This window comes from Cyclopterus lumpus, chromosome 24, assembly GCF_009769545.1.
Source record: "Cyclopterus lumpus isolate fCycLum1 chromosome 24, fCycLum1.pri, whole genome shotgun sequence".
NCBI classification, from domain to species: domain Eukaryota; kingdom Metazoa; phylum Chordata; class Actinopteri; order Perciformes; family Cyclopteridae; genus Cyclopterus; species Cyclopterus lumpus.
This window is the reverse complement of record NC_046989.1, coordinates 10,498,970-10,525,793: the sequence shown is the minus strand read 5'-3', so window position 1 is coordinate 10,525,793 and position 26,824 is coordinate 10,498,970. Positions and strand designations below refer to the sequence as shown.

Here is a 26,824-nt window from a genome sequence, read left to right as displayed (position 1 = left end):
AAGATGTTAATTAGTGAGCTTCAGAGATTCGGATTTTGGTACCTTTGGACCGAGCCGGTAGTCCTTGTGGTCCAGGAAAGCAAACAAAGCTTACTCAACAGATTTGAGAGGCGAAGACAACAATCTCATCTGACTCCCTGCCGCAAAGCAAGTACGTTTATTTCCTATCATGTCAAGCTACTCCCTTTGAGCTTCTTTTTTTTTTTTAACCATAATCTTAATACTACATTTAATCTTCTTTATAATTACAACATATGTTGGCAGCTGTGATTCTTGACTTTGTTGCACTTCAGCAAGGGACATTGTAACCGTTGATTGGTTCATATTATAACATTTAAACATGACTACTTCAACCTCAGACCAATTTTACAAACATTAGTAAACGCCCTATAGCATAAAAAACAGGCCGTTTCAACCACTCATCAAAGAGTGCAGATCCTGTAAGCAGAACAAAATGACACAATGGTGGCTGGTTTTCATGACACATTTGAGGCATTATGGTGACCGATGAAGAGAATTCCTTCTTGAAAACGTAACACTACTAAAACATGATTGGGCCAACTCTTCAGATAAGGTCCTGTCTCGTTTTCGGACTAACGCGCCTGTGTCGGATCTCCCACAGGCAGAGGCTCTGGAGAACGTTCTGTCGACAGATTTGATACATTTAGACATTATTTTGTTTTAAAAGAAAGAAAGAAAAGAAAAGAAAGATTGTTCAATAAAATGCTTCTGACCATCAGTGCTTCCATCATGTCCATGTACAAGAAGTACTGTAGATAGAGACCATGTGCTGCTGCCACCTTTGCTCTACTTACTGAAACTCAACAAGCTGCTGGGCCGAACGCAGCCGGACATCCGTCCGCCAGTAACTGATGTATCCAGTCAGGTCGAGTTTATCGTGGGAGAATCTCTGTACACTGTGTACAACCATCCTCTTTCCTCAGCAGGCCGTTGAGAGGTGCAAATGACATCTGTAGTGGTTGATGATTGAAGAACATGAATAAGGAGGAGTGAAAAGGCTTATTTTGTTGGCAGTGGTTCCTTTTAGCTTCCTCTCCTCAGATTTTCTGAGTTGTGGATTAGAATACCAAGCAAACAGCTGTTACGGTTAACTTGTTTCTTCCCCCTGGCAAAATCCTAACCCCAAACTTTCCTTCTGTGCATTTATCTGTCCATCCATCCTCATCACTGCTCGCACTGGGAGCTGCTGGTCTCATAAATACTTCCAGTCCTTCAGTCCTCTCTGCTTCGGGCTCTTTGCTGGGCCACTCAGCCCGATGCTAGATGAACTTGAAGCACTTGGTCTTGTCGTGGGGCAAACGAGTCTTAAACAGCACAGAGTCCACGCGGAACTGCGTGTACAGCAGCGGCATGTAGCCGTACACCTTGACGAAGAAGTTGATGCACTTGTGCCGTTCGTGGAAATGCGAGTCGTCGTGTGACAGGGCCTGAGGGCAGCCGGGACAGCGGAAGGTCCAACGCGATGTCACCTGACGAGGATAGAAGGAGAGACCGTCAGTCTGTGGGGGATCCTTTTCACAACTTGCACCTACAATGCGTCTCAATCTGGAACGCTGTCTGCGTTAAATGTCAGCAGCTCTTTATTGGATTTGGGGACAGTTATGCTTCATAACCTTTGCTAAACTCGTGAGGCAGTCTAGTCCTCATCCTAAAAGGCTGAACATTTGAGTTAGCGAGCTAAATGGGGTTATATATTATTTGTAGACAAATCAGATCTTCTATTTTACTCATACTACTACCAATAACCAGCTCTACACTACAATAAAAGAACAACGCCGTTTCAGAATTCCCACTCAATTCTAGAGATTATTTTTGAGGATATGTTCAGTGATGATGAGCTGATATGACAGACAAGGATCAGCTAAATATTCAGCTCAGAAATTGAAACATAAACTCTTCTCTCCGACTCACGTATTCCGGTAACAAGTCACATGACAATAATAAGAAAAGCGTTTTATTCCTTGAAGGGTCCTCGTCAGACCACATCGGACCCTGAACCTGTCCGGGGCAACACGCACGTTGAGAGAGCAACTGGCTGATTAAACTGCAGTCCGTTTAGCAACTACCAACTACAGCCTTATTCCTCAATACTGGACTCAGTTTCAAAATCGGTGTTCCTATTGGTCACTTAGACACGAAAACGTGGGATTATAGGGTCCAGGGTGTATTTTATGTAGTTTTAAAGGGTATTACGTTACCCTTTAAAACTACATAAAAGGTGAAAATAAATACAAGTATCCCAAAAAGATGAGTTTGATTATTTTTAATTCATCACCAGCGATTCATAAAAACAATTTAATTTGGGCTAAAAGAGAAATATTTAGGCCTCCGCATTCAAACTTGCCCCAAATTCATTATTCACAAGGCTTATTCCGAACAGCGAATTGCTATCATGCAACACACTCCTTCAAAGCAGCCCTTAATTCCCCTCTGAAATACCCTTGAATATTAACACGCCACTAAATCAAAAAGAACTTAAACGGAGGGCTGCAATAACATTTTTGGTCCAACGGCTTCATTGCTATAATTATTTGTCTAGCCAATATGCAAAGCTGAACAAATGTCCTTCCGATAAAAATCCAGTGGACAAATCAGCCCTAACTCACACATTCGATCTTGTGTTTTTGATTTATCATTTGTGTGGAATATTGGATATGTCAGTTTGAGTAATGGCAAGGCTAAGTGGGCAAAAATAGAAATATACAGGGCCCTGAGGGGGACACAAAGTGTGCAGGTGCCGAGCTGAGCACAGCCGGACTGCGTGCTCTCCGTCACTGACCTTGATGGGTGGTTTGCGGGTGATGTGCGAGACCAGGAAGTTCATGGCAATGTCCTCGCAGTTTATGTAGTCGTCCACCATGTCCCTGATGGCTTGGGGCATCACGTAGGAGTACAAGTAGGCGTAGTACTATAAAAAGCACAAACACGCAGGGGCACAAGTGAATGATATTGCCATGCGACGGCGACAATATCAATTTAGTTAAATGCTGCATGTCATTTTCTTTTGGAGAGTGGTGAGGAGTATACGATCTGACCTTATGGAAGAAAGCAGCTCCTGTCAGGACCATGGAGAGCTCACAGGAGTAGTTGGAGTTGTACAGCCAGGACTGGTGATTCACGTCCCATGCATGATACCTCCCGGGGAAACCCACGATACGATCTCTGGCCTCACGCCACACTCTGTCAGACACCGCAGAGCACTAAGTCAGCACAATTCCTCACTCTCCATCAAGTAATTAAGACGTGACTGGGCAGAATTAATCAGTCTTTTATAGATGAGTTTCTATTATTGTTACTTGTCACCATTTTCTTGAAATGGTCATTAGTTTGGTTTCCAAGTGTGTGTCTGTTCATATACCACCCTTTTACATCCATCTGTTTAAATTCTACTGTGTACAAGCAATGAGACAACTATTTGCCTCTTGGGAGCAATTAAGTAACCATTCGGTTGTCTTCTACTCGTATATTTAAAAACAAAGTGTCTCTCTTGGCTCTTATTTACACATCATGTAGCCAAGTAACGGCAGGAAAGTCTTAGACAAAACACTGTGTTTAAGTTAAAGCCAATTAGATTCTTGGAACTCCTTCTACAAATACAGAAGATGAAAGACATTTCTAAAAAGCAATCTAATCACTTAAAAAGGTCCAACAGTCAGCTGCTGTGTAATGTTTCCTGTTTGGCGAGGGTGGAGGCGAGGAAATATTCAGGTTTGAAATCATTAATGACAAAAGACAACACACACACGCCAAGCTGTTACAGCACTGAAGTCGTAGTCTGGGAGAGGTGTTGCACAAAATTGATAATTGTCATTAATTAGGAAGAAATGTTATGCAAGTGTATTTTTCTATTTATTCACGTGTATGTTACCAGAGCTTAAAGTGATAGCAACTGTTGTCTATAGGGTGTTTCCCTTGAATATATGAGTCCATTGCCTTCTGTCACCATCACTGACCTGAACCCGAACATGATCTCATCGTGGCGGAGATGAGCGTCATCGTCAATCGATAGGATGGCCTCGGTTTCCACGGCGTCCCAGGGAAGAAAGCGGTTGTTGAGGCTGTTCTTGTCTGTGCGGACAACCTGCAGGCGAAGATACATTAAGAAATGTAACGCAGAGAAACTGCAGCTACACACAACAAGATGTACTTCGACATCACCTACAGGATATAACTGCACTAACAGATAACATTAACATAGTTTGTGACTGTTTCATGGCACCAGACTGCATTTGACTCTTCAGTAAGACTCATCTTAGCGGTATTAGCGGCTTAGAGGTATTCCATACATGGGTTTAAGTGCTTTTTGGGGTTGTCATATGGTCTAGGTTTACATGTGCCCTACAGAAACAGTAAATATACTGTAGGAGCAAGGTACCAAAGTATCTCCTTGCACCGACTGATTCTTTAGCTCCTCTTTCACAGTGCACCACATGTCCCTGTCACAAACTAATGGTGTGAATATGAACCGCATGAATATTAGATTTTTCAGGCTCAATTCAAAAGCACAAATTGTATTATTCATGGATGTCAGACTTCTTCACATCTTTTTAGTAAAGCTGCTGGTAATTGGTGTGGACTCCTGCTGAGTTTCAAAGAGGCACCGATCCAAACAGCTCAATGTGATGTACTTCAGGTTACTTTGTTGCACTTCAGAGAAACAGGATGAGAAGGAGATGAATTCCTTATAAAAGAAACCAACGCCATTTAGATAAATATGTTTACGTTTGTTGAACTTTTTCTGACGGAGCACTCACCACAATCGGCAGGCCGATGTCCGGCCACAGCAGGTCATCTGAAGGAGGCTTGGGCGAGTTCCACACCACCACGACCTTGTTGAGGTACGGCAGTCCATTCAGTCTCTCCAGAGAGTTCATCAGCACCTCCTCCCTCTCATAAGTCAGCATCACCACGGTGAATTGTTCTCGGGGCACATTTCCTCCGAGAGCTGCCTGAAACTCCTTCCCCGAGCCTCCCGTACCTCCACCAATAGGCCTAAACCCAGTACCTGAGCCAAGGAATTTGGCTTCAGACGGCAGCACAGGGTCCAGAGGAGTGTGAGGGAACAGATGGAAAGGTCCTGGGGCCCGGTTCCACGTTCTATAAGTGTCTGAAGCTGTGTATGTGAAGTTGCGGAGGAAGCGTGGAGAGGCGTAGGGGGGCTCTGTCTCAACAGGACCCAAATCCAGATCTCCATTGTCAGCCAGGTTGGCATCAGTTCCTGCCATCTTCCCGGCTTTGTGGGGAATCTCGTGGGCGGGCTCTTCTTTGATGGGTGCGGCAGGAACCTGGACGCTGGTTCTGATGCTGGCCAGGAGGGTGTTAAGAACATTCTCCGTGGTGGAGAAGTAGGTCTCCCACAGAAAGCGGCCCTGACGCCTCATCGCCAACATGTCATTGTCTGATAGGCTGCGTAGCAGGAAGTGTAGCTCTGTGACACGAGGCTTTGGGACGATAATGGCTGCTTCACTCCAGCGAATAAACTGGTGATATGGTAGTTTGGAGTGGTCCCCTAGCACAACTGGAATGGTCCCTACTTCGAGGGCCTCAAAGAGCCTCATCCCACAGCCTGCTGAGGCCACTAGCTGTCCGTCTCCTGGAGAAATCACCAAGCCAAAAGTTGAAGCCTTGAGGACCTCCAGCCTGTCCTCCCTCTCTCCACAGAGAGCCCACTCAGTCAGCAAACTCGGCTGTGGGTTCTTGCAGGTGAACTCCACCAGCACCTGATCCAAGTGGCTGTCCTGCACTGCCTTTAAGGTGCCGATGATGCGATCGTCGTAGTCGGCTGGTGGGTCTCCTTCCATTTCCTCCTCGAAAGACTGGGGGGGTGCCTCCTGTAAGCTGCTCCTCAGTGACTCCACCCTCTCCCCCTGGAAGGTAAAGAGGTATTTCCTCTTTACGGGAACTTGAGGGGGCACTTCCAAAAAATTTGGTTCGGAAAGGGCATGAACCAGTGGGGAGACAACCAAGTCGAAGCCCTCGCGGTACTGCTGCTCCAGGAAGGTGGACTGAGCAACTGCCGCCCGACCTGTGCTCACATTATAGAGAAAGTTCTGAGTCATGGACTTTCTGGAGAAATGCACCAGTACATGATTGTGCCCATCAGACCTCCAGTAAGGGAGAGCTTTTAGTTGCTTTTCCAGCTCTGAAGGAGATGGCGGTGGGGAGGAGGACTCTTGTAGCTCCCCTACCAGCACTAAATACAGACAAGCAATGCTGGGGTTATCAGTTATATAAATGTTGCTCTTAACTGATGCTGCGAAAGCCTGCTTCACCAGTGGGTCAAGATAATCCGCCCATTGATAGGAGCCTGTGTCGTAGACATACACAGGAAAGCCAGAGGTAAGAGGGCAGCGCGCATAGTCAAAGCAGGAGCGTAGGCGGCAGGAGCGGGCAGACTTGGGTGGTGGCAGTCCCAGGTCCTCCTTGTCTGGCAGCAGCCTGACTGGTAGTGATAACTTTGGCTGGTTCTGGGCCATTAGTTCTTTATAGGAATGCTCTGTCTGGCTTATAACGTTCTTCAGCTGCAGCAGATCCTGCTTGGCGCTGTCAATGCTTCGCTTGCAGGCCTCAATGCGCAGGTTGAGTCGGGCGATCTCCCCGTTGAGCTCCTGCCTCTTGGCCTCCAGCTGCAGCAGCTCCTCGCTGACTGACTCGCGGATTCGGCACAGGTCCTGCACATGTTTCGCCTCACACAGTTCACCACCGGGCCGCGGCCCGAAGATGCGCTTATCAGGACCCCCAGCTTCGTCAATGGTAGTGAGGTAGTAGTGGGCAATGAGTGGGAAGAAAACCAGGATGAAGAAGAGCATGAAACTGAGCCAGGTGAGACGCACACGGCGTAGCACCCATGGCTGGCCACCGGCACCCCCGCCACCACCGTTACGCTGCATTGTTGACTCTCAGTCTGCTCCTCGCCCAACCAAGCAACCGTTGCTATGGGGATCAGCAGCAGCCATGATACGACCTTGTCAGCAAGGTAGTGGGATGGATACTAAATCATCAAAGCTGGGCTGTGGCTCTGTCCTTGTGCAAAGGTCATCTGAGGCTGTTTACCTCCTGTTACGAGTCCTGTGGGTATCAGCCTCACCTGTATTCTAATATGTACTCCGATGCGTTATAGCCCACACAAACAAATGCCATTTCTGTTGCGAGATTCCACTTCTTCCAAATCTATGTCAGAAAACAGTCCCGCATCTCGACAAGGGTTCCCTTCGATGGTTGATGAAGGGAGGGCATGGCTGCTCACAGCTCGGTGAGATAGCTGGTTAGACTAGTTGCTTCTATCTGGGTTGAGCTCATTTTCTGGCCCCTTGTCAGGTATTCCTCTGGAGATGCGGCCTCTAAAATCGTCTCTTCTCAAAACAGGAACCTGGGAGAGAACAACATAAAAAAAAACATTACTGACAATAATTAAACTACTAATTAACTATAATAAAGAATAGCTGGATTTAACAGGTTGAAGCGACAAAGCCAAACTTCAAGCTACTTTTAGTAAAACAAACACTTTTGTATTTTGCATTAATAAGTAAAGGCTTCTGAAATGTTACACGGTTAAGGTAAGGTCCGCAGTAACATTTATTTATAGTCAGGATTTCCATAGGCAGCTACTGTAAATGTTTCTTTGTAAAACAGGCTGTGCAGCTCATCCTTTTTTCCACTGCATTATGTGCATGATTGATTAGTCTAGGAAAAAAGAAATCAGTGTGCTGCAGAATACCACAGGGTCACAGAGAAAGAGAACAGGGAGAGCCAACACCACAATCACCTCCAGCAAAACTCATTAAAAGGCCTCATCACAGACTCAAATTACTGAGCATCCCTGATAACAGTCCATCTTAGAAAGTGATGTGAATTTCTCTTCGCTGCCTCAGAAGAGTTAACGGCTCAGGCTTTTATGAAGGAAACCAGCTCCACCTTCTGATGCAGACTACTTTAATGTTGCCATCACACCGTTTTCAAGATGCTTCAAAGTTAAATGTAGGTGAGCCCTTTGGATATAATTGCTTGTTATTTATCTTAAGATCAATGAGAGAATAACATTGTCCTCGCCAGTTGGGAGTGGGTTAAAAAAAATAATCAAAAAAAGATCCAAGACTGCGGGAGTTGTGTTTTCAGTGTGCAGATGGTTTTGAAAAAAATATCTCTGGGCTAAAATCCACAGCAAAACAGGATGTTATTTAAGCCCCCTTAAACAGGCGTGAATATCACCAAAAGATTCTTACATCGGGAGCATAACTAAAGTTTCAGCTCAGATCGTTTCTTTCCACAAGCAGCAGGCAGTCTGCATTCTGAGCTCCATGTCGTTATCAGACCACAGCACAAGCCCCGAGGATGTTCGATAGGCCAAGTGCCAAACAACCATCATTGAATACAGTGCTGGCCTCACAACACTGAGCGGGAGCCTCGATAAAGCAGGGCATCTCAGTGACAGTTGTCGGGGCGAAAAGGAGCGCAGGTAGTGTTTACCTTTTGCCGACATAAGGATAAGGATATTATTCCTGGTGAATTGAAACCTCTGTGATTGTAACGTTTTCATTGCTGCCTGGTTAGATCAAAACCTAGACAGATACCATCTTTAAAACAAACATAGGAGAAAAGCCATCTCTCATTGTGTCTCAGTCAAGTAATCATTTCTCCATGCTGCCTCCATGGGACGGACATTTCTGATGTTTAGAGATTACTTTCTCCCCCCGACTCCTGAAAAATAGCATCTTGCAACACAGCTGGCATGCGTGTGTGTATGTGTGTGTGTGTGTGTGTGTGTGTGTGTGTGTGTGTGTGTGTGTATGTCTCTGTCAAGGAGAGGAATGTGACTAGGTACTGGCCAATCACATGGCAGGCACGTGATTTTGTCTTGCCTCAAATGACCGCCATCCTGCTGCTACTTGTCTGCTTGTAGCTGCACGTCTGAATGCACCGGATAACTTACATACCATAAGGCTATGCTTTATGACTTTATGACATCTTCAAACACTGTCTACATATTTTACTGAATCTAACAATTATTTTCATCATCTATACATTGCCATATTATTTTCTCAATTAAGGGATTCATTATTATGACGGTTAATAATGAAAACTGGCAATTATAATTCACCAGATCCAAGGTCTTCACCTTCTTTATTTTGTTTAAACAATAATCCAAAACCTAAAGAAATTTAAAGATGTATAAAGATATATTTCCAAGAGCCCAAAGTCCCATCTTCAGATGTCCAAAACCCAAAGATATTCAATTTTATATAATCTATTATTGTTGATGATTGATTTCGACTAATCATTTCAACCCTTGGTGTTTAAGTTTTATTTGAAGGTCGCAGATTCAGTGTACCACAAAAATACCTGCCAGAACAACTGAAACATATTGCCTTCTGATTCCCATCATCAATCATAATACAGTTGGGCTTCCAGCAGCACTAAGCATGAATACTTCTGCATTAGCTGGATGAATCTGCATTTAAAATACCGAGCTACTGACTAGAGGCTGACTATGCTAACTGCCATCTCAAGCAGCAATTACGGAGCATCAGCATGCATTAGATACAGAGGTGAATGTACGGTGTACGATTGGCTACAAAAAGGTGCAGCCAGTCAAATAAGGAGACAAGAGCAACCCAGGTCAACATTAAAGATGCTCTGGTGCTAACAAGTATCTACAGGTCAGGGCTGTTCAGTGAAGTGAGGAAGGAACATGTACAGTCAAAACTCCAAGGACACGAGACCCTCTGAACGCTGACCCTCATCCTGCTGCTTCGTGATGTGCCCGAGGGGCGACTATCACAACAGTCTGATTAATTGCTGCATGACTGCCAGTGTCACAGGAGTAATGCCAGCCAGATGTTGGCAAGCGCTGTTCCGAGGCCTAATCCGGAGCCCAAAACATGCTGGTTTAAAAGTTCTGCCCGTGGCTGAGTCTGGGAAACAGAGCAACACGCACACACACACGCACGCACACTATTTTCCCTTAAAGGCCTTCGGCATACAAGGTGGAAAAGAGCGCTATAGAATATATTTGCACTCAAAGAGAGAGATACTGATATGCTCGTCCTTGCCGTCACCACAGTCTGCAGTAACAATTTTAAATGAGGCCAAGTTCCAAGTCCAATTTGTCTTTCACAAACTCTGATACCAGTTGGTCAAAAACAACAAGAAAAAATATATTTTTTACCTGCTGCATCCTACTAACCCTGCATGCATATGATATATCATTGTTGTATAGCCAGGTGCAGGTTGCACCCTTTGTAAAAAAAAAAAATGATTATACAATTTCTGGTGTTGAAATTGGCAACTCTCTCAAAACTAAATCCTTGCATACTTTTCCAACGTAAAATATCTGACAAAATGGTACTCTCCACTAGCGCCTGCTCAATCTGTGCTGCACATGTACAACTCTCACCAGAGATGAGAAAGAAGTTGATGCTTTTCACGACCCATGCAGGATGTATGGATTGGGCAGTGAGTGACATGCATTGATGTGCGTATGAAGTGTAAGTGAGCTGATGAATAGGATATGATAATGCGATATCGGATCAGTGGATAGACTCAAAACTTGCCAAACCCCGATCCAGTATTTTAGGCTGTATGAACTATGGCTGCAGGGACCAAGTAACACATGATATTATTCTTTGCAAAGATTTTGCAATGTAGACTTACTTCCTATGACGAGTAATCTGTTTATTATAGTGAGAGGAAATGTTCCATTACTCATACTGAAAATCAATACAAATATCCAGCCACTTTTCAGAAGGCAAAATCCAGCAACACGTTCAAATAATAATAATAATAATAATAATACATTTGTTTTATAAGGCGCCTTTCAAGGCACTCAAGGTCGCCGAGGCACTCAAGGTCGCCTCATATCAAGTGGTCTGTCGTCTTTTCAGAGGACAGGAGAAGCTAAGACCGCTGACACCGATGACCCAGATAAAAAAAAAAAACCTTTTGCAGCATTGTGCAAGGGATCACTTAGTCAGCAAATCACAGCTCAGGCCTATGAATAACGCAGACTGTATTTGTCTAGCAGTCTGTTAATTTGATTTAGAGGTATGGAAACTGACGAGATGCATCTAACACGGGGTTTCAGTGTCAATAAAGATCAAGTTCTTGGCTCAAGTCAGAGAGCGTGAGAGAATAAAAAGTTTGCAGGCACTCAAGAGATTCATCATGTTGTGATTAATACCAAGAGGATTTAGGCAGAATATCTTTATCTGAAGTCAAAAGAATAACAGTCGCAGATGCCGAGCTCAGAGCCTGAATGAAGAAGTGGGACGCTACTTTCAAGATATTTGAGAGCAAGCGCTTGTATAAATGTTTGAACAGCCTCTCTGCACGCTGGTTTTCTGAGACGGTCCTGAAATTCCTCTACGAAGAAACGAGAAGAACAGAATTGACATCCAACTACAACAGGTTCTTAACCTTAATTAACTCAATTCGAGGGTCGCATCTCATGTGGGGGAAGACGGGGAAAGGCATCTGGAGACAGCTCGTGAATGTGGACGTTTCTGAGGAGCATGTGACATGTCTCGCCACAAAACAGAGTGATGGCGTTTGTTTTTCCCCGCGTGTCTGTGAGGCCTCTGACTGAGCTTCAGACAGATAGTAATGAATTTAAGGGCTGACAGGAAGATCGAACAGCTTGCATCTTTAATAAGTGCCCGGCTAAGCAAGGCTCAAAGAGGAAGGTGCTGCAAGGACTGAAATATTAAGAAGATGGATCTTTGAATTTTCTTTGAAGGAAATAAATATCTTCTTCTAATGATAAGACTGACTTTAAGAGTGATTTTCCACACCACTGCCTAATCTATGACTTGCTGCTGCATCAGTCTGAAAAATTTATTATAAACAAAGACAAACTGGCATAAAGCAATCTGTAATTTGTCAGACAGCCTCCTTCATAATCAGTTAGTCTGGTTGGGTAAACACTAAATCTTTATATTATTATAATTTTTATGTTATAAAGTACTGATTGCACACTGAATGTTGGGACGTTTCAATAAAAAACAAAGACTTGAACCTTGTGATACTCGAGGAAAAAGTCTGGGGATCATCAAGTTCAGCAGGATTCATTCTCTGGTGACCATGAATGTATGAACAATAAATGATGGCAATTTACTGAACCGTGGTAGAGATATTTCAGCCTGGACAGAAGAGGTGGACTAACCAAATGACAGACATTGCCTTCTCAAGAACAACACTATCACAAATTGTATGCATGTATCCAAGACACAACACAGCTGTGCCCATATTTTCAACCACTTACACTCTATCCAAACCACATGGCCAAAGACGAAGGTCTCTTTCTGCTGCGTTTTGATCTTACACATGTTAATACCAGAGTATTTCTCTGAAGTCAGCCCCTCATCACTTCCACAGCAGCGGTAAGTGGGTTAAATATACTGTAGATATATCAATAAGAAAAATAGTTTGTTATTTAACAATAACATATATTATATTACAATAGGTGCTGAGGGATGAGAGTGTTTATTTTGTATTTTCCTAGCATTTATAGTCATACATTGTCTCACTAATCATTCCATTCTGTCCCCAACATGGAGCTGTCGAAAGGCTGACTGACAAAAAAAGTGATTAGTGTGATTGTAGCCTGTACTATAAAATAGCAAATACTTCCTTCCTCCAGCTCTTATGATGTGTAGATGTGCTGCTTTACTCAGTAAAATGTTTAATATTTGAATAACTTTGAGTCTGTTATTTGGACAAAACAAGAGATTTGGCGATTTCATCGTGGGCTTTAGGTAATTGTGAGGCATTATTTACAAATTCAGACATTTGATTTTACATATTCATTAGTTGCAGTCCTAAGCTCTACTCTAAGTTAAAAAAAAAAAAGGAGGAAAAAAAAGAGATACTAGTCAAAACTGAAGCATGCGAGTGATTTTAAATCCAAATACACAATTCGAGCTGATTGCAGCAGTGAGCACACGGGCCTCTGGAGTGATGCTGCTGCACTTCAGAAACGCATCGTGGCTTCTGGGACTCCAGGTTACCCCGATGCATTTCTCCCCTTAAGGGGCTCTGGCTCATTGCGCTGGCAGACAACCCTTCAAATAATTAATTGTGATTTCATGGAGAGGATCGAGGTAGGGCACTCCCCATGGAGGTGATGCAGGGAAAAGATGGAAGCAGCTGCAGGGGAAAGCACAGTCACAGGGTTGTGTGAGGGGAGCAGCCGTTGAAGCCATGGATCACAGCTTATCTGCAGACGGCTGACTGAGCCATCTCAAGGACTTTTTTTTTACTGGTAAATTACAGACATGCCTGTAGGGCTGTGGAGTAGTTCTCAAATAAGTAATGAAAAGTCAGAACTTTTTTTATTATATTATTTCTTTAGATCTTACAATCTCAGAGAGATTGGTGCCGAAACAATGAGTTGGTAAACAAAATGCAAATTAACCGACAACCATTTTGATGATTCGGATCATCAAATGCCAGTTTTTCACTTATATTGAGAACAGGTGAAGTGAGGGAGCCAAGTGTGGCTGTGAAAATCTCCCGTGTGATTGAAGCTTGTGCTCAATTTTCTTGTCTGTGTGTCTGATTGTTTGACCCTGAAAAAGATAAGTGTGTGTTTGACATGCAATGACAAAGGATTTTTGATTGGTAGCCGACTTCTACCTTAACAAAGTAGTATTCATTCCTTTCTAACATCCATTGCGAGGATTTTACATCACCAAATTGGACAAAACAACTACTTTAGAGTGGGGTTTCCAGATTGGGATTGACAATTTTAACAATCCCACTACAGTTTTGAGAAACCTGAATACGATGGCTGGTGCTCCGATTGAAACACACACCTCCACCAGGTTTCTGATCAATATTTGCAATGTCAACTCCATTATGACCTTTAAACGGTGGTTTGTCACAGTAGGAAAAGCACAGCTGTATTTATTAACATTAAATATACCTGCATTCCACCAAGAGGTGGCTCTGGTATTGTGCACGCTGGCTCACTGAATAGCTTGGGACACTTAATGGAACTGAGCCATTGTTAACGTGCACAGTTTCACCTCAAGTTAAAATGCCTCTGGTGGAAGAAGGTTTATTTGACAGTGAACAAAATAAATTAAAAAAGATACTTTCACGTGCAAGTGAAAACGATAACAGTAATACAGAAAATGAACTACCGGTACATGATTTCTCAAATTATCTTTTCTTTTCTTTTTTTCTTTTTACTGGTGATCAAATGAACAAGTCAAATCCAGCAGAGCATTAAGTCCAAACCAAACCTGGTGCATCCTTAACTAATGTGGGAGTGTCAGACATAACTGCAATAATGCAGACAATCTGGAAATCTATCAGAACATTATATGGAAAGATATAAACAACTGGGTGTCCCATATTCCATCTAAACATTGTATCCCAAATAAGATTAAATCCAGAATAGTGTGCATGTTTAATAAACATTATTTTCCCGTTTTAGACTTGGATTTATGTGCTTTCTTGAAAACTAAACTTTGCCATACAGGCCAAATTTAAGAGATTTAGTTGAGTACAGTTTAAATAATGGAATTAAACTTTGAGTACCAAACCCTGTATCAGCACTTCAAACTTCCCAGTGACACTGGTGGGTGCTGCTTCCTGCTGCTCCTTTAATTATCTAATAAGGCTGAAGAGAGGACTGTGAGGTCGTTATGATCATCAGGGGTATTCAAGAGCAATTAAGGTTGCCCTCCATGTGGACCACTTTCTACTATATATATATATATATATATATATATATATATATATATAGAGAGAGAGAGAGAGACACGAAACGCACCCTTCACTGTCCTGTTTGGAAAACAAACATCACACAACGAGTCTGTGTATTTCTAACTTGAGAGAGAAAGAGAGAGAGAGAGAGAAGGAATGAGTTCATAATGACAGATGGGCCTGGGTGTCTCCCAACCTCCAAAGCTCCTGTAATATGACAACGATTACACAGGAGAGCAATTAAAAACAAAAAAAGGTCCCCACGTCCTTGCGGGGAACATGTTCAACTTTTAAAAGACAATCCAAGGTAAAACATATTTAAAATGTATCCAGATAATTCTTCTGGCAACTTTATCACCACTGTCGACCAACCTGTCAGCATCTTGACGAGGCTCCGTCTATGTTTGTAGGAGCGATAAACTAAATGTATCGCGCCGACTTTGCAGCAAGAGCTAATCTGTCTCTGAAGCCTCTTGTAAAACCGCCGTGGAAGAAGCTGCCCCCACAAGGGTAAGGAGAGACCCACTGTGTTGGTAAAACAGAGTCAGAGCAGATGTACAGACGCACAGGACTCCCTCACTTCTCAGCACACAACAGCGCGCATTTTGATAATGAGCTCCAACTGCTGAAAAAAGAGTTTTAATTCTTACTCGCTTCGCCTTTGCCAGAAACTTACACAGTAGGCACACATTTAATGATGTGCCCTTTGGGTTTCAACAAAGGACAGGGTTAGCAACTCAATGCTGCTTTTCCCTCTTTTCATTTAATTATGGCTTTAATTAATTTTCTTTAAGTCAAATCAAATTGACTGAATTTTTTAAAACCAAAGTGCTGTACAAATGTGTCTATTTTAATGTAAAATAAATAAATAAATAATTAAGTTTGCCCCAGGATGGCAGTCCACAGAAGAGGGAAGGGAAGAACAGTGAATGTGTTTAAGTTACAGACTGAAGCTGCATAGTTACAATACAGATGTAGATGAGTTCAGTCAGTGAGCAGACTTCAGTTTCAATACTAATTATTCTTGATGTGGTGTGAAAGGCAGCATTTGAATAGCATTTCTTGGCTTCTCCAATTCCTGGAGTCTGGTCATTTATCTATTTAAATATTATCTATGAGTGCTAATGAGGCTATTTAATGGCACTATGAGCTCATATTGTGCATGGCTTAAGAGCTGAATGTCTTTTTAAAGTGTCTGTTAAGTGTAGTTCTATAATGTCTTCTACATCTGTAAAGGGAACTGCGGAGGCACTAAAGTTTAGACTGACTGAGGAGGATTATTTTGGAATATTTGCTCTTGCCACTATTGATTTCTAAATTTTCCATTTTACTTCATCCAATCAAGTCATGTCTAACAGGGAGACCGAGAGGAGAGAGGGAAATAAGGAAATCATATATGCCGAGACAAAAGATGAACTATAATTTGCTTCTGAAGTTGCGTAATACTTGTGCACATATGTTGGCAGTTTGCTGATCCCACAAATAAATTAGCTGACCTAGCTTTTTTGATTAGACGGCACTGTTGGTGAGGAGTTTCCTAAATTAATCTGTGATGTTGGAGCTGAAATAGTTTACTGATCAGGGGAGGAAACAAAATCAGTACTACTTTTATTATCAACATTTAACTTTCACTATAGGGACAGGGACGAATAATTCTTTTGGGACATGAAAATGTTCCAGTACAGTTTTAAGGACACTCAAATGTTTCAGTTGATTACCCAAAGGTATTAAAACTGTGGCCTGACTAAACCCCCGGCTGTATAATTATTCTAAGATGAATTGCAATCAGGATTTTTGCTTTCCACAATGAACACGATTAACTGTGATATTGGTATTTAAACTGCGTGCTCCCGTCATAGAAAAGTCAGCTGCAGAACAAATCAAGCGCTTCCTACGCTAACAGCCAGCCATCAGGGGGCAATGGAGATGTGTTGGCTAACGTTAGCTACAATGATCATGTGAGTCAGGTCTGCAGGGCATATAAAACCAGTCAGACTAAAGAGGGTCATCTGTTTGACATTCATTTATAGGAGCAGCCTGTGAAAGCCTTTCCTGAATGCTGCAGCTGCAGTCCAGAGTCAAAGAGTAACATACTGCATATTCTATGGGAAAAACAGGAAAAAAAGGAAGAAGAATCTTATTTTAAGATGTATTAATTTCCAGGAATGTTGCACAATACTAAAGTGAAAGCAGGGCACTATTGCTTTAATTTTGGGGAAAACATTTTGCTTCTTGGAGATGCACTGTGATTAAGGACCAGTTGAATGTCGCACAATATCGAAAATGAAAGCAGTGCTCCATTCATTTAAATGTGAAAGTGCAATACAAATATTTAGTTCCTAAAATCAATGAATAATCATGATAAATGATAATGATCTCAAAAAATGACAAACGATCTTGATTAGCATTTTAGCCATAGTCACGCAGCCCTGACTAAACTAGTTTTGTTTCTCTGCAGTATATTAAAAACCTTTGAAATAACATTCGGGTGAAGCTTCATTTTCAGTTTCTTCAGACTGGCAGCGGCCGTTTAAATTCAGGTTTTCATATCTGACCAGCACTGACCTGCCAATATTTATTGAACAGATTTCAAAGTCTAATATAGTTGAACGTTGACTAACCAAAGTTCAAACAAGCTTCTCATCCTGTTATAAGACAGGCCCGTGCTCCTTATGACGCACACACTACATTGTCTAGCTCTCGTCTTCGAAGGGGATTTCTGTGCTCAAATGCCTGCAACTAGTATTTGACCCATTCATTACCAACAATTAAATTACAGGCTGCTACATGGTACTCATTTAGCCATTCGCGTCTCCATAATTACTTTAGGGATGAAAAGGGACGTAAGAGTCTGAGACTACAAACAGGCCTCTCACACACACCGTTCACCCTGGCAGAAACACATAAAGCATCACCTAAAACAGAAACTAAAACCAGATTCATGATGAGGATGGCTTCATTTATTATTAATATTGTGTGTGGCTACTCTGTGGCTCAAGTAGTATGTTATTGCCTAAATACTTTTTCATGATATAACTTGTAAATAACTGTCTGAATACAGTACTTAGTCACATTTTACACACTGTAAAATAATGTTCTACAATTTATACATTTTCTTCAAGCCATGATGTCCCAATTGCCCTCGTTGATCAATAGTCTTTCGCTACTTCAGCTGGATCAGCATTGTGGATTTCATGTTCGCATTAACTGCTTTATACTTATACTCTAATTTCAGCCAAAACATGACAGGTTGTCTAGGTTTTTCATATCAAATGCTCCATGTATGCAGTGTTAAATTAACGTCCTTTCATTAGTCAAGAGACTTTTCCCAAGACACAAAGTCACAACTTTGAATGGCAGGGACAACTTTGATTAGTCGCCTGGGCTAGGACTGCAATAACGAATCAATAAATCCGATTAAAATCGATTATTAAAATAGTTGGCAACGAATTGCATTATCGATTCGTTGTGTAGCGCGATTATTACGCTACCCAATAAGACGCGGGAGATGTTTGAGTATAAAAAAAAAGAGAAAGAAAGTAGAGTTGAGTGCGGAGCGGAGCAGAGAAAAAAAAAGAAGCCGGTAGAGCAAAGACCATCGGAGAGACCCGTAACGTTGTGTGAGAACTAACTTATTTCCCCGGTGGTGAACGGCTGTTTCTACGGAGACAAGCCACGCCCCGCCCCGCGCCACGCCGACCCCCCCCCCTCCTTCCTGGATGCTGCTGCTCCGGCAGCGCTGGAAGCGGAAGTTATCGAGACGGAGTCGGTGAAACTCTCCGAGCTGTGTGAGCCTACGGGTGATGTTATGAACCCAAACACCAGGGCGTTAGACATTCAGACGTTTATGGGATGTCCACAACAAGTATAAAGCAGAACTAGTGGTTATTTATTCCGTGGTGAACGGCGGAAATAATTGTTTTTACCGAGACAAGCCACGCCCCCTTTCCTGCAGTTTATAGACAAGTGCGTCTTATTTATGTACAATTTCTTTAAAAAAAATTAGCAGGTGCGGCCTATAGATAGGTGCTTTCTATAGTCCTGAATTTACAGTACCTGTTACCTGTGCATTTTATGGCAAAGTTCTGTTGAATAAAGGGTTGGAAATTAATGCTTTTTTGTTTCGATTCATCGATTAATCGAACAAATAAGACAGATTAATCGATTATTAAAATATTTGTTAGTTGCAGCCCTAGCCTGGGCTATAATCACGCTTCATCTGGAGCAAAGTGAATCGAGCAGCTCACAGCTACAAGAACTCCAACAGCTTCCCGTTGCAATAGTTTGTCCAAGGCAAGAAGCAGAAGGAGGGCATGAAGAAACACCAAGAGTTTCTTTGTATTCAAGACAGAGCGGAAGCTGCGTCAGTGATTGAATACATCAAGCTCACTGCAGTGAAGACTCAGGAAACCTTTTAGTCTCTCAGTGAAGCAACAACTAAGGTAAATTCAGATAAAGGCACATTGTCCACCACATCCGGTCTTTCTATACATAAGTAGGTACATGGTGTACATGGAGACGCACCTGAACCTCCTCATCTCCAAATTCTGAGGAAAGCTTTATCATCACTACTTCAAGGCTTTTTATACACATTTGAATCATTAGAGAATCCGTTGATGGGGAAAAATAGTCAGCTATGAATGTCTGTAAAGTTAAGGTACACCACAATGATGTAAAAATCTAATATAAATCCAATACTGCCACAAAGCAGTGCTGCCGTGGCCCAACACAAGCAGGGATGTGAATGGGATAGCGATCACGGTATAAATGATCTGACTCTGCATGTCATTGAACGATCAAGCAACAGTTAATTGCGTTAATGATTTAAACAATTAAAAACATATTAACTGATAATGTAGACCAGGCATCAAGACGAGGGACGTGAGCGACAGCGAGACAGCGAGCCTCGCACTGTCCTGTTGATGAACTCTGGATTAAGCTATCTGAGGCTCACGCTAGCATCTGGAGTTTTACATTTATCTGATAACATTAAAGATATTTACTGTAGGCAATAGCAATTTTGAATAAATGTTAATTAATTGTTAAGTATGTCCAACGCATCTATTCTGATCAAATTAATATCCTCTAATGGAGCTGGAAGTTGCAGTTTGCTGAGTAACACTGAAGAACGCTTTATAATTTGTGTTTTTTTGTTTATCATTCAAGCAACTTGGTGTTTACTAAACCTGTTCTTATGACTCAGTGTAACCTTCTCTGATTTTGCATTGAATACATGTCATAAAATGTGCATCTCTATCTCTGAAGGTTGACAAATTCAAACACAAAACAAAACTATTGCACAAATGTTAAAAGGGGAAATGTTTGTAGCTTTTGCAATGGATACTAAATTGTGTTGAAATTTTCAAGATATATTTTTTGCTAAAAATGTGTTAAAAATATCAAAACTTCTTAGACTCACAACACACATGTGGGGTTTGTACTAATCAAAGTACAGAGTGGTTATCTTATTGGACGGGTTATGTGGAGCGAGGAAAGGAGAGAAGCGTGAGGGTAGGTACTACAGCCTAAAGCCTTAAAACCTACTTCTATCATTACAACTTGAGAGACACAATACTTTAAAGATGAACAGACCAGTACATTCAAGGATAGGTTTAATGTGAGCACATTGGGAGACTGGGGACAAATATAACAAGCGTCATCCTTCCTGCGGATCACTATGTGATGGTGAACAACTGTCCACATATGGAGAGAGACCAACAGCTGTTGTCACCTGTTAATATCTACATGCAACATCTTTGAATTGCTCACAGATTAAAGTCTGCCAAAACAAACTTTTCCAGAGCAGACTCAGATATACAGAATAACATACAAGGGCTCTGCGACTGAATCTAATTCTCGAGGTCTCTGCCAATTCCCTCTCCCAGCATTAACAACCAGTCTGTTCCAGCCCCGCAATATCAGCAATTTGGTTAAATCCAGACTTGTTTGTAATCCACGATAATCACGTAGAAAGTCTGAATAACAGTCAAAAGTTATTTACATCCTTCGAGAACTGTCCTCATTCAATGAGGCCAATTTAAACATTACACTTTGATGCTGCTTGCATAAATATCTTAAAAGTCACTGGCATTTATTTTGTAAACATAAAACAGTTTTGAAAAGATTGACTGATTTCTTTTTTTAAAGAAAACAAATAATGACTGGCACAATGCAGGACATGCAGCTGACACATGAACACTGAATAACTTGCAGTACATGAGCATTATGAGCGAGACATATGAATGAAAGTACACTTGAATCTATTTCCCACTCCAGTTGTTTTTTTTGGCATATTGCAGTAAATAATATTGTTTCTGCCGTAAGAAGTTTATTTATTAACTAGTTTTTCTAATCTTAGTAATCTCTGATTAGTTTCACAATTAATCGTTCAAATATTTAGTAGAAGAAATCATCATCAACATGAAAAGTCTTGTTTTGTCCGACCAACAGTCAAAACTAAAATATAGTACTTTTTTAACAATATAACACAGGGAGAAGCAGCCAATCGTCGTTTTTTCCTTGAAGAATGAAAGACAATTATTAAAAAGATCATCAACGATTGCCAAGATTGTTGGTGAGCGATATTTTTGGTCTGTCGACTAATTGTTTTGGCTCCACTATCATACGTTTTATTGACATATTGTGTTCATAAAACATTTCCCTCCGTCAACCTGGCTTTCCCCATCACATACTTTACATAGAAAACAGCAAAACGAACACACAAACCCAGAAATCCTGCCCTAACAAATAAATCCTCTTGTTATCTTTCCGTAGCAGTGGCAGCAGCCTCGCTTGCTGTGTCCTTCTGAGAGCTCTCCCCCTCCTGTGCATGCCGGCGTAGACCATAACAGATTGACTCAGCCCGACAATAGCTGCCAGAACCCCGCAAGCCTCGTCCCCCAGACACTGGTGGATTGTGGGAGGGGAGCCAGGGTGATTAGCCCTTGACACAAGAGTATTATTTGCAATGTACCATCCCAAAAGAGATTGCACCCGAGTGTCAGCGAAGGGCATTCGCACTACTTTCAGTCACGTTGTTAACGTCCATTCGGCCTTACAAATGCGCTGGGCTTGAAATTGACATGTCAACAACAAGTGGAAAGTGATTGTGTGATCAAAATGGCCACTATCTGGAGCGTGATTTGTTTAAAACTAAAAGTACCGACAATCAAATATTTACTTTCGCCTTGCAGCGTAGTTTATTTTTAACTGCTTCCTTCACTTAAGGCACTTACGTTAAACTTGACAGTGACATGCACAACTAAGGTCCACTGGAGGGAGGCCAATGATGTTTCTATTTGAGGAAATATTTCTGCTTGGAAAATGAATTAGCTGAGAAATCCTACTGCTTGACTAGCAGTCATGGCACGGAGAGTTGCTGTTTGCTTACTGTGCCAAAAGTAAAACTAGTCCTGCCATCTCTCTTTTCCCAGCATTCTGCTCCAACTGTTCCAAGCTGCCACATCTGTTCCAGTCAGTATTTCTTTTCACGCCATTCTGTTCTCTTTTGCATAATAATAAAAAATAAAAATAAAACCTTGCTGTCATTTAATAAACATACAGAACAATCTGTCCGAGGTTAATGTAGCCTAACTCTTCCTGCAGATGTTCATTAGAGAAGAGGAGCTCAACACTCTGTACCTCGACACTCTGTCAGGCAAGAGCAGGACAGTTCGACAGAATGCAAGTCAAGAGTCGGCGGCTGGATTTGATGATTCATCCAGACCCTCATCACAAGAACATGGCAATTAATGTCTAAGCCTCGAAGTTCAACACCACAGAAAGAGTATCTTTCTCTGGACAGCGAAACAATATCGTAGTAAAACCACAAATCCGGGCTGCGATAAAGAAGTGTACTCCCTGACATTAGGCTAGTAATGCGCAGCACTGTCAAACCACATCCCTTACACACCACAGGCCAGCCAGAGGGCTCAGGAGGAAGCCCTTTGAATGGTCTTGTCATTCTACCTCAGGAGACACAGGCCTAATTGTGCTTCAACAGGCAGATTGGAGAACTATGTAGTCCATGTCATTGTTTCCAAAACCTCCGTATACACATGTTAACTCTTAAAGAAGCCAAGTAGAGGTAATACAGCAGTTTGGGGACCACTATTTGCACTGAAATGACAAACATAACAAGCACTACATTAATTTTTACAAGCAACGATAATAGTCAGGTCAACTGTTCATATCTAAACATGCTATGAGCACTGGCACCTTTGACAACAGATGGAAGGACTTTTTATCAGCGGGGTAACGGACCATAGTCGGTCCGTACAGATCCAGCTGCTGTGCAAGTTAAACTTTATCACTTTCAGCACATATTTGATTGGCTGTTTGGTGCCGAGCAGGTTTTTACAGCTTTAATGCTGAAATCAGCTACCTGCTGGGGCCCTGCACAATCATATGAAACTCGTTTTAAAACTCTGTGAAGCTAAAAGAGAGATGTCCAATGACCCCTTTCACATTGTCATTTGATACATTGTTATTTGAAAAATGTAAATTAGAGCCACTTTAAATAGGGTGGTCAAATAAAATTGAAACAGGCACTTGGGCTTTTATATTTCATCAACCACACCCACATTTGAGGTTTAACTTGCAAGCAAATGCCTTTCAAATCTAGCAGCTCAATGGTATTTCTTTTGTGTATTTCTGACTATCAACATCCGTCACAGGCCAAAATATTCAACAATAATCCAACATTCACCAGGCAGGCGTCCAATTGTTAAATGAGGGCAGCACATTATAAGAATCTTAACACATAATGAAATGCTGAATTTGCAATTACTCTGCATTGTGGCATTTGTTAATTACCATGTGACCACAAGTGAAAAAATAAAAATCACTCACAGACAGCATGGTAATAACGCTCCTCTGAGAAAAAGATCAATATCCTTGTCCACAAAGGGATTCACAGTGCCTAATAGTCATATTAACGCATGCTGTGGTCCAATCTAACATAACAGGGGGAGTTTAAATCACAAATGTGTCTATATATTAACAAGGTGATAACTATTATAAAAAACCCAAACGACCATCTTAGTTTGGGACAGATCTACATTAACTGAGGCTTTTTCTTAGTTCGCCGTTTACAAACATTGAAATTACAAAGTGCTGTTGTTTATATCTCAGAGCAGAAAAGAATGCCTCCAACTAAAAACACCCATCTGAAACCAAACCAACGCGAGCATCTGCTGTGATGTGATACTGTCACAAACTGACTGTACGAGGCAAATCACCTACAAAAACTACAATAATCTATAAACACCTCACACATTGATTCCATAATGCCCGACAAATATAGCTGACATATTACTACAAATTGATGACTCTTGGACTGGGAGTGACAGTGATGGTAAAAGGTAACTGGACTGTTCTTGTAAAGCCCTTTTCTAGTGTTCCGACCACTCAAAGCGCTTTAACACTACATGTCATCATTCACACACTAATGACAGGGGCTACCATGCGAGGTGCCACCTGCCCGTCAGGACTATCTAACCATTCCCAACCAGGCACAGCTACGGGAGCCATTTGGGTCTTGCCCAAGGACACACCGACATGGACTAGCAGAGCCACGGTTTGAACCCCCGTTCGAAGGACGACCTCGCTCTTCCACTGAGCCACAGTAACCCCTGTGAATAATCTTTGACTGCCTCTACATCAGGGGAATATTTTGTGTTTCACATAACCAGTTCTGTGCAAGTCCTTCTTAGTGTTCTCTACATCATCAGATTCAGGACAATAACTGTATTTTCCAACTGAGTTTCATACTTTGAGATAATATATAAATAATAACCTACAATGAAAATGACTCATATATATTTAAAATCATGATCTATGATATATTACAAAAGCATCCTCATTCATAGTAAAATGCACAAAGCAATGCTCTGATGATGTTTACAGCCACAAATGAACTGACCACACAGCTCTGGGCAAACAACTCTGGTCTGACCACCGTTAAGAGATCGACTTTGGGCTCAGAATGCTAATTGAAAACTGATTCACTGGTTACTGAAACAAGTCATAAAAGCAATGCCCCTGACAGGAAAACCCCAGTGTTCCCACTAACATCCTAAGCATGGCCATAATAGAGGCAACTGGGGTACATTTCCCAAACTACAAGAGGTCGGCTCACGCCATTCCTCTCATATCCTCTGGATTGCTCTGCTGATGCAACCCTGCAATACATCCTACCTACTTGTAGGTTGTAATGGTCCAATGAGATACTCTCATTTATATAGATGGGACAAAATAAAACGTTTGGCAGCAACTTATTCTTTTTACATTTCAGCTATATTATATGGAATCAATACAGTAGGAATGAGTGAAGTCAAAGAGAGCTGCAATACCTGATGATCTCCTCTATGGCAAGTCACTCTGAATTTCATAGCAAATCAATTATTACAGTTATTGCTGCCTTGCTCAAAGGCAAAAGGCACAGCATGACTGACAGAGCAACATTTCAAACATGTTATTCAAATATGAGAGACCCTCACCTTTATCCGACCACAGCAAACAGAACACCCTTTTCCCAATTCCTAGTTTTCTAATGGAGTCGTCAATAATAATCGCAGTATTAAGAGTGCTGACGAGTGTGTCGCAGAAACAATCGTCGGTGTATAAAAGCCTGATGACTTAACAATATGCTCTTAATGGTTTTCCTAATTGGTATGCAATATCAAGCCAATGAGTATGCTTGGCAATAATCGGATGGAGCTATAGGCGTGACATTTCATACTCATTGTCAAAGAGCGGCACGTTTTGGAGGTTTGAAAATCCAAATGGGGGGTGGCACATTATAAAATGTGTTTAGATTCCCCAACGTGTGTGGCAGTCACATACAGACCACACATAGCGTCGGTCTGTGCCATGCAAGTTAACATCTTGTTAAAGCACCGGTGCACCGGCTTTGGTTGACGTGAGCCTCAGCCGTGATCAAAGCAAAACAGACTTGCAGCCGCCACAGAGAACGACACAACTGCCCCAAAGTCGTTCTAGAAACCGTCAGCCTCTTATATTCCGTCCCGTTAGAAACCCCGCATCTACAACTCAATGAGGACAGTGGAGCCGCCACGTTGGTATTAAATAAGGACCGCCGGGGGTTGCAGGGAAAAGACACAAGGGGCCATATGTCTCATCTGGCCAATTAGCTAGCCTGCTAGCCAGCGACGAACATAACAAAATGCATTTGCTGCAAACTCCACTGGCGTACCGACGTTAGCTTCAGTTGCTACTCACCCAAGCAGAAGAGTCGAGGATGTCCCAAAAAGTCGGAGCCGCGTGGCAGGTTTGTCAAACGGTTAAAAATCCTGCTGTGCTGAATCTGAACGACTACAGCCTGCGGTGTTGCTGCGTTTTCAGCTCGCGCCGCTCACAGCACCATTAAAAGCTGCATTGTTGGAGCGATGGCTGGACAAACAGCGCCTACAGCGCGCCGCAAAGCATTGTGGGAAACGGTGTTTACTAAACGTGTCGTCCAAACGATATTGAAATATTGGGGAAAAGCTCCACCAAGTGGTCAACGTGAAAAACGAATGAGGGTGTGGGAAATTGTATCAGAAGACGTTGCTGAAACGCAGCATATGAAATATAATAATGAAGAAATACACTTGAACTTAACAAAAAACAAAATAATGAATCCTTTATTTTTATGAATGGCAGTACATTTAGTAATTGTCATTGACAATATACGTACACATATAACCAAGTGACTAAGTGAGATACAGAATCTAACATATGTCATATTTGTTAATATTAAACTAAAGATAATTTAGTTATTATCTGTTAATCTGAATGGAAATGTGTTATTAGTCCGCAATTCTAACTTGATGGTACATCTTCATTTTGCTATATTAACTGATTTTGTTTATTATTATTTTATTATTTGTACTTGTGCCCATGTGTTCTCATTCTCTGGCTGCTCGCTTGCGTGTGTATTTGGAAAACTTAAATGAAGACATTTGATTGAGTGTCCGGACCAATAAGCCCCTTTCGGTCCCGAGTGAGCTGGAACTTGCAGTCCAACACTATAGGCGTCAGCAGTGAGTCCGTGGGGCAGCAAACGCACACGAATAGCTGTAAAAGAAGACTCACC

At 41.9% G+C, this 26,824-nt stretch overlaps 1 protein-coding gene across 1 annotated transcript; it reads right to left on the bottom strand.

Moving 5' to 3' along the window:
* Positions 1–208: 208 nt before the first annotated feature.
* extl3 (exostosin-like glycosyltransferase 3) lies at positions 209–26,148 on the bottom strand. The gene is made up of 6 exons (XM_034527884.1): positions 25,969–26,148; positions 4,776–7,390; positions 3,975–4,102; positions 3,057–3,201; positions 2,801–2,929; positions 209–1,490 (listed from the first exon to the last, which is right to left on the bottom strand). Exons 2-6 carry the CDS (start codon positions 6,909–6,911, stop codon positions 1,281–1,283), a joined length of 2,748 nt encoding a protein of 915 aa, XP_034383775.1. The 5' UTR covers positions 6,912–7,390; positions 25,969–26,148; the 3' UTR covers positions 209–1,280.
* Between the last annotated feature and the right edge of the window lie 676 nt (positions 26,149–26,824).

Excerpts from the sequence above, each read along its gene's own strand:
- extl3 (XM_034527884.1), bottom strand. The coding sequence starts at position 6,911 with ATGCAGCGTAACGGTGGTGGCGGGGGTGCCGGTGGCCAGCCATGGGTG. Across the intron at positions 4,103-4,775 it reads ACATCGGCCTGCCGATTGTG|GTTGTCCGCACAGACAAGAA; the intron begins GTGAGTGCTCCG and ends CTTCGCCTGCAG. Across the intron at positions 3,202-3,974 it reads GAGATCATGTTCGGGTTCAG|AGTGTGGCGTGAGGCCAGAG; the intron begins GTCAGTGATGGT and ends GGTGTCTGACAG.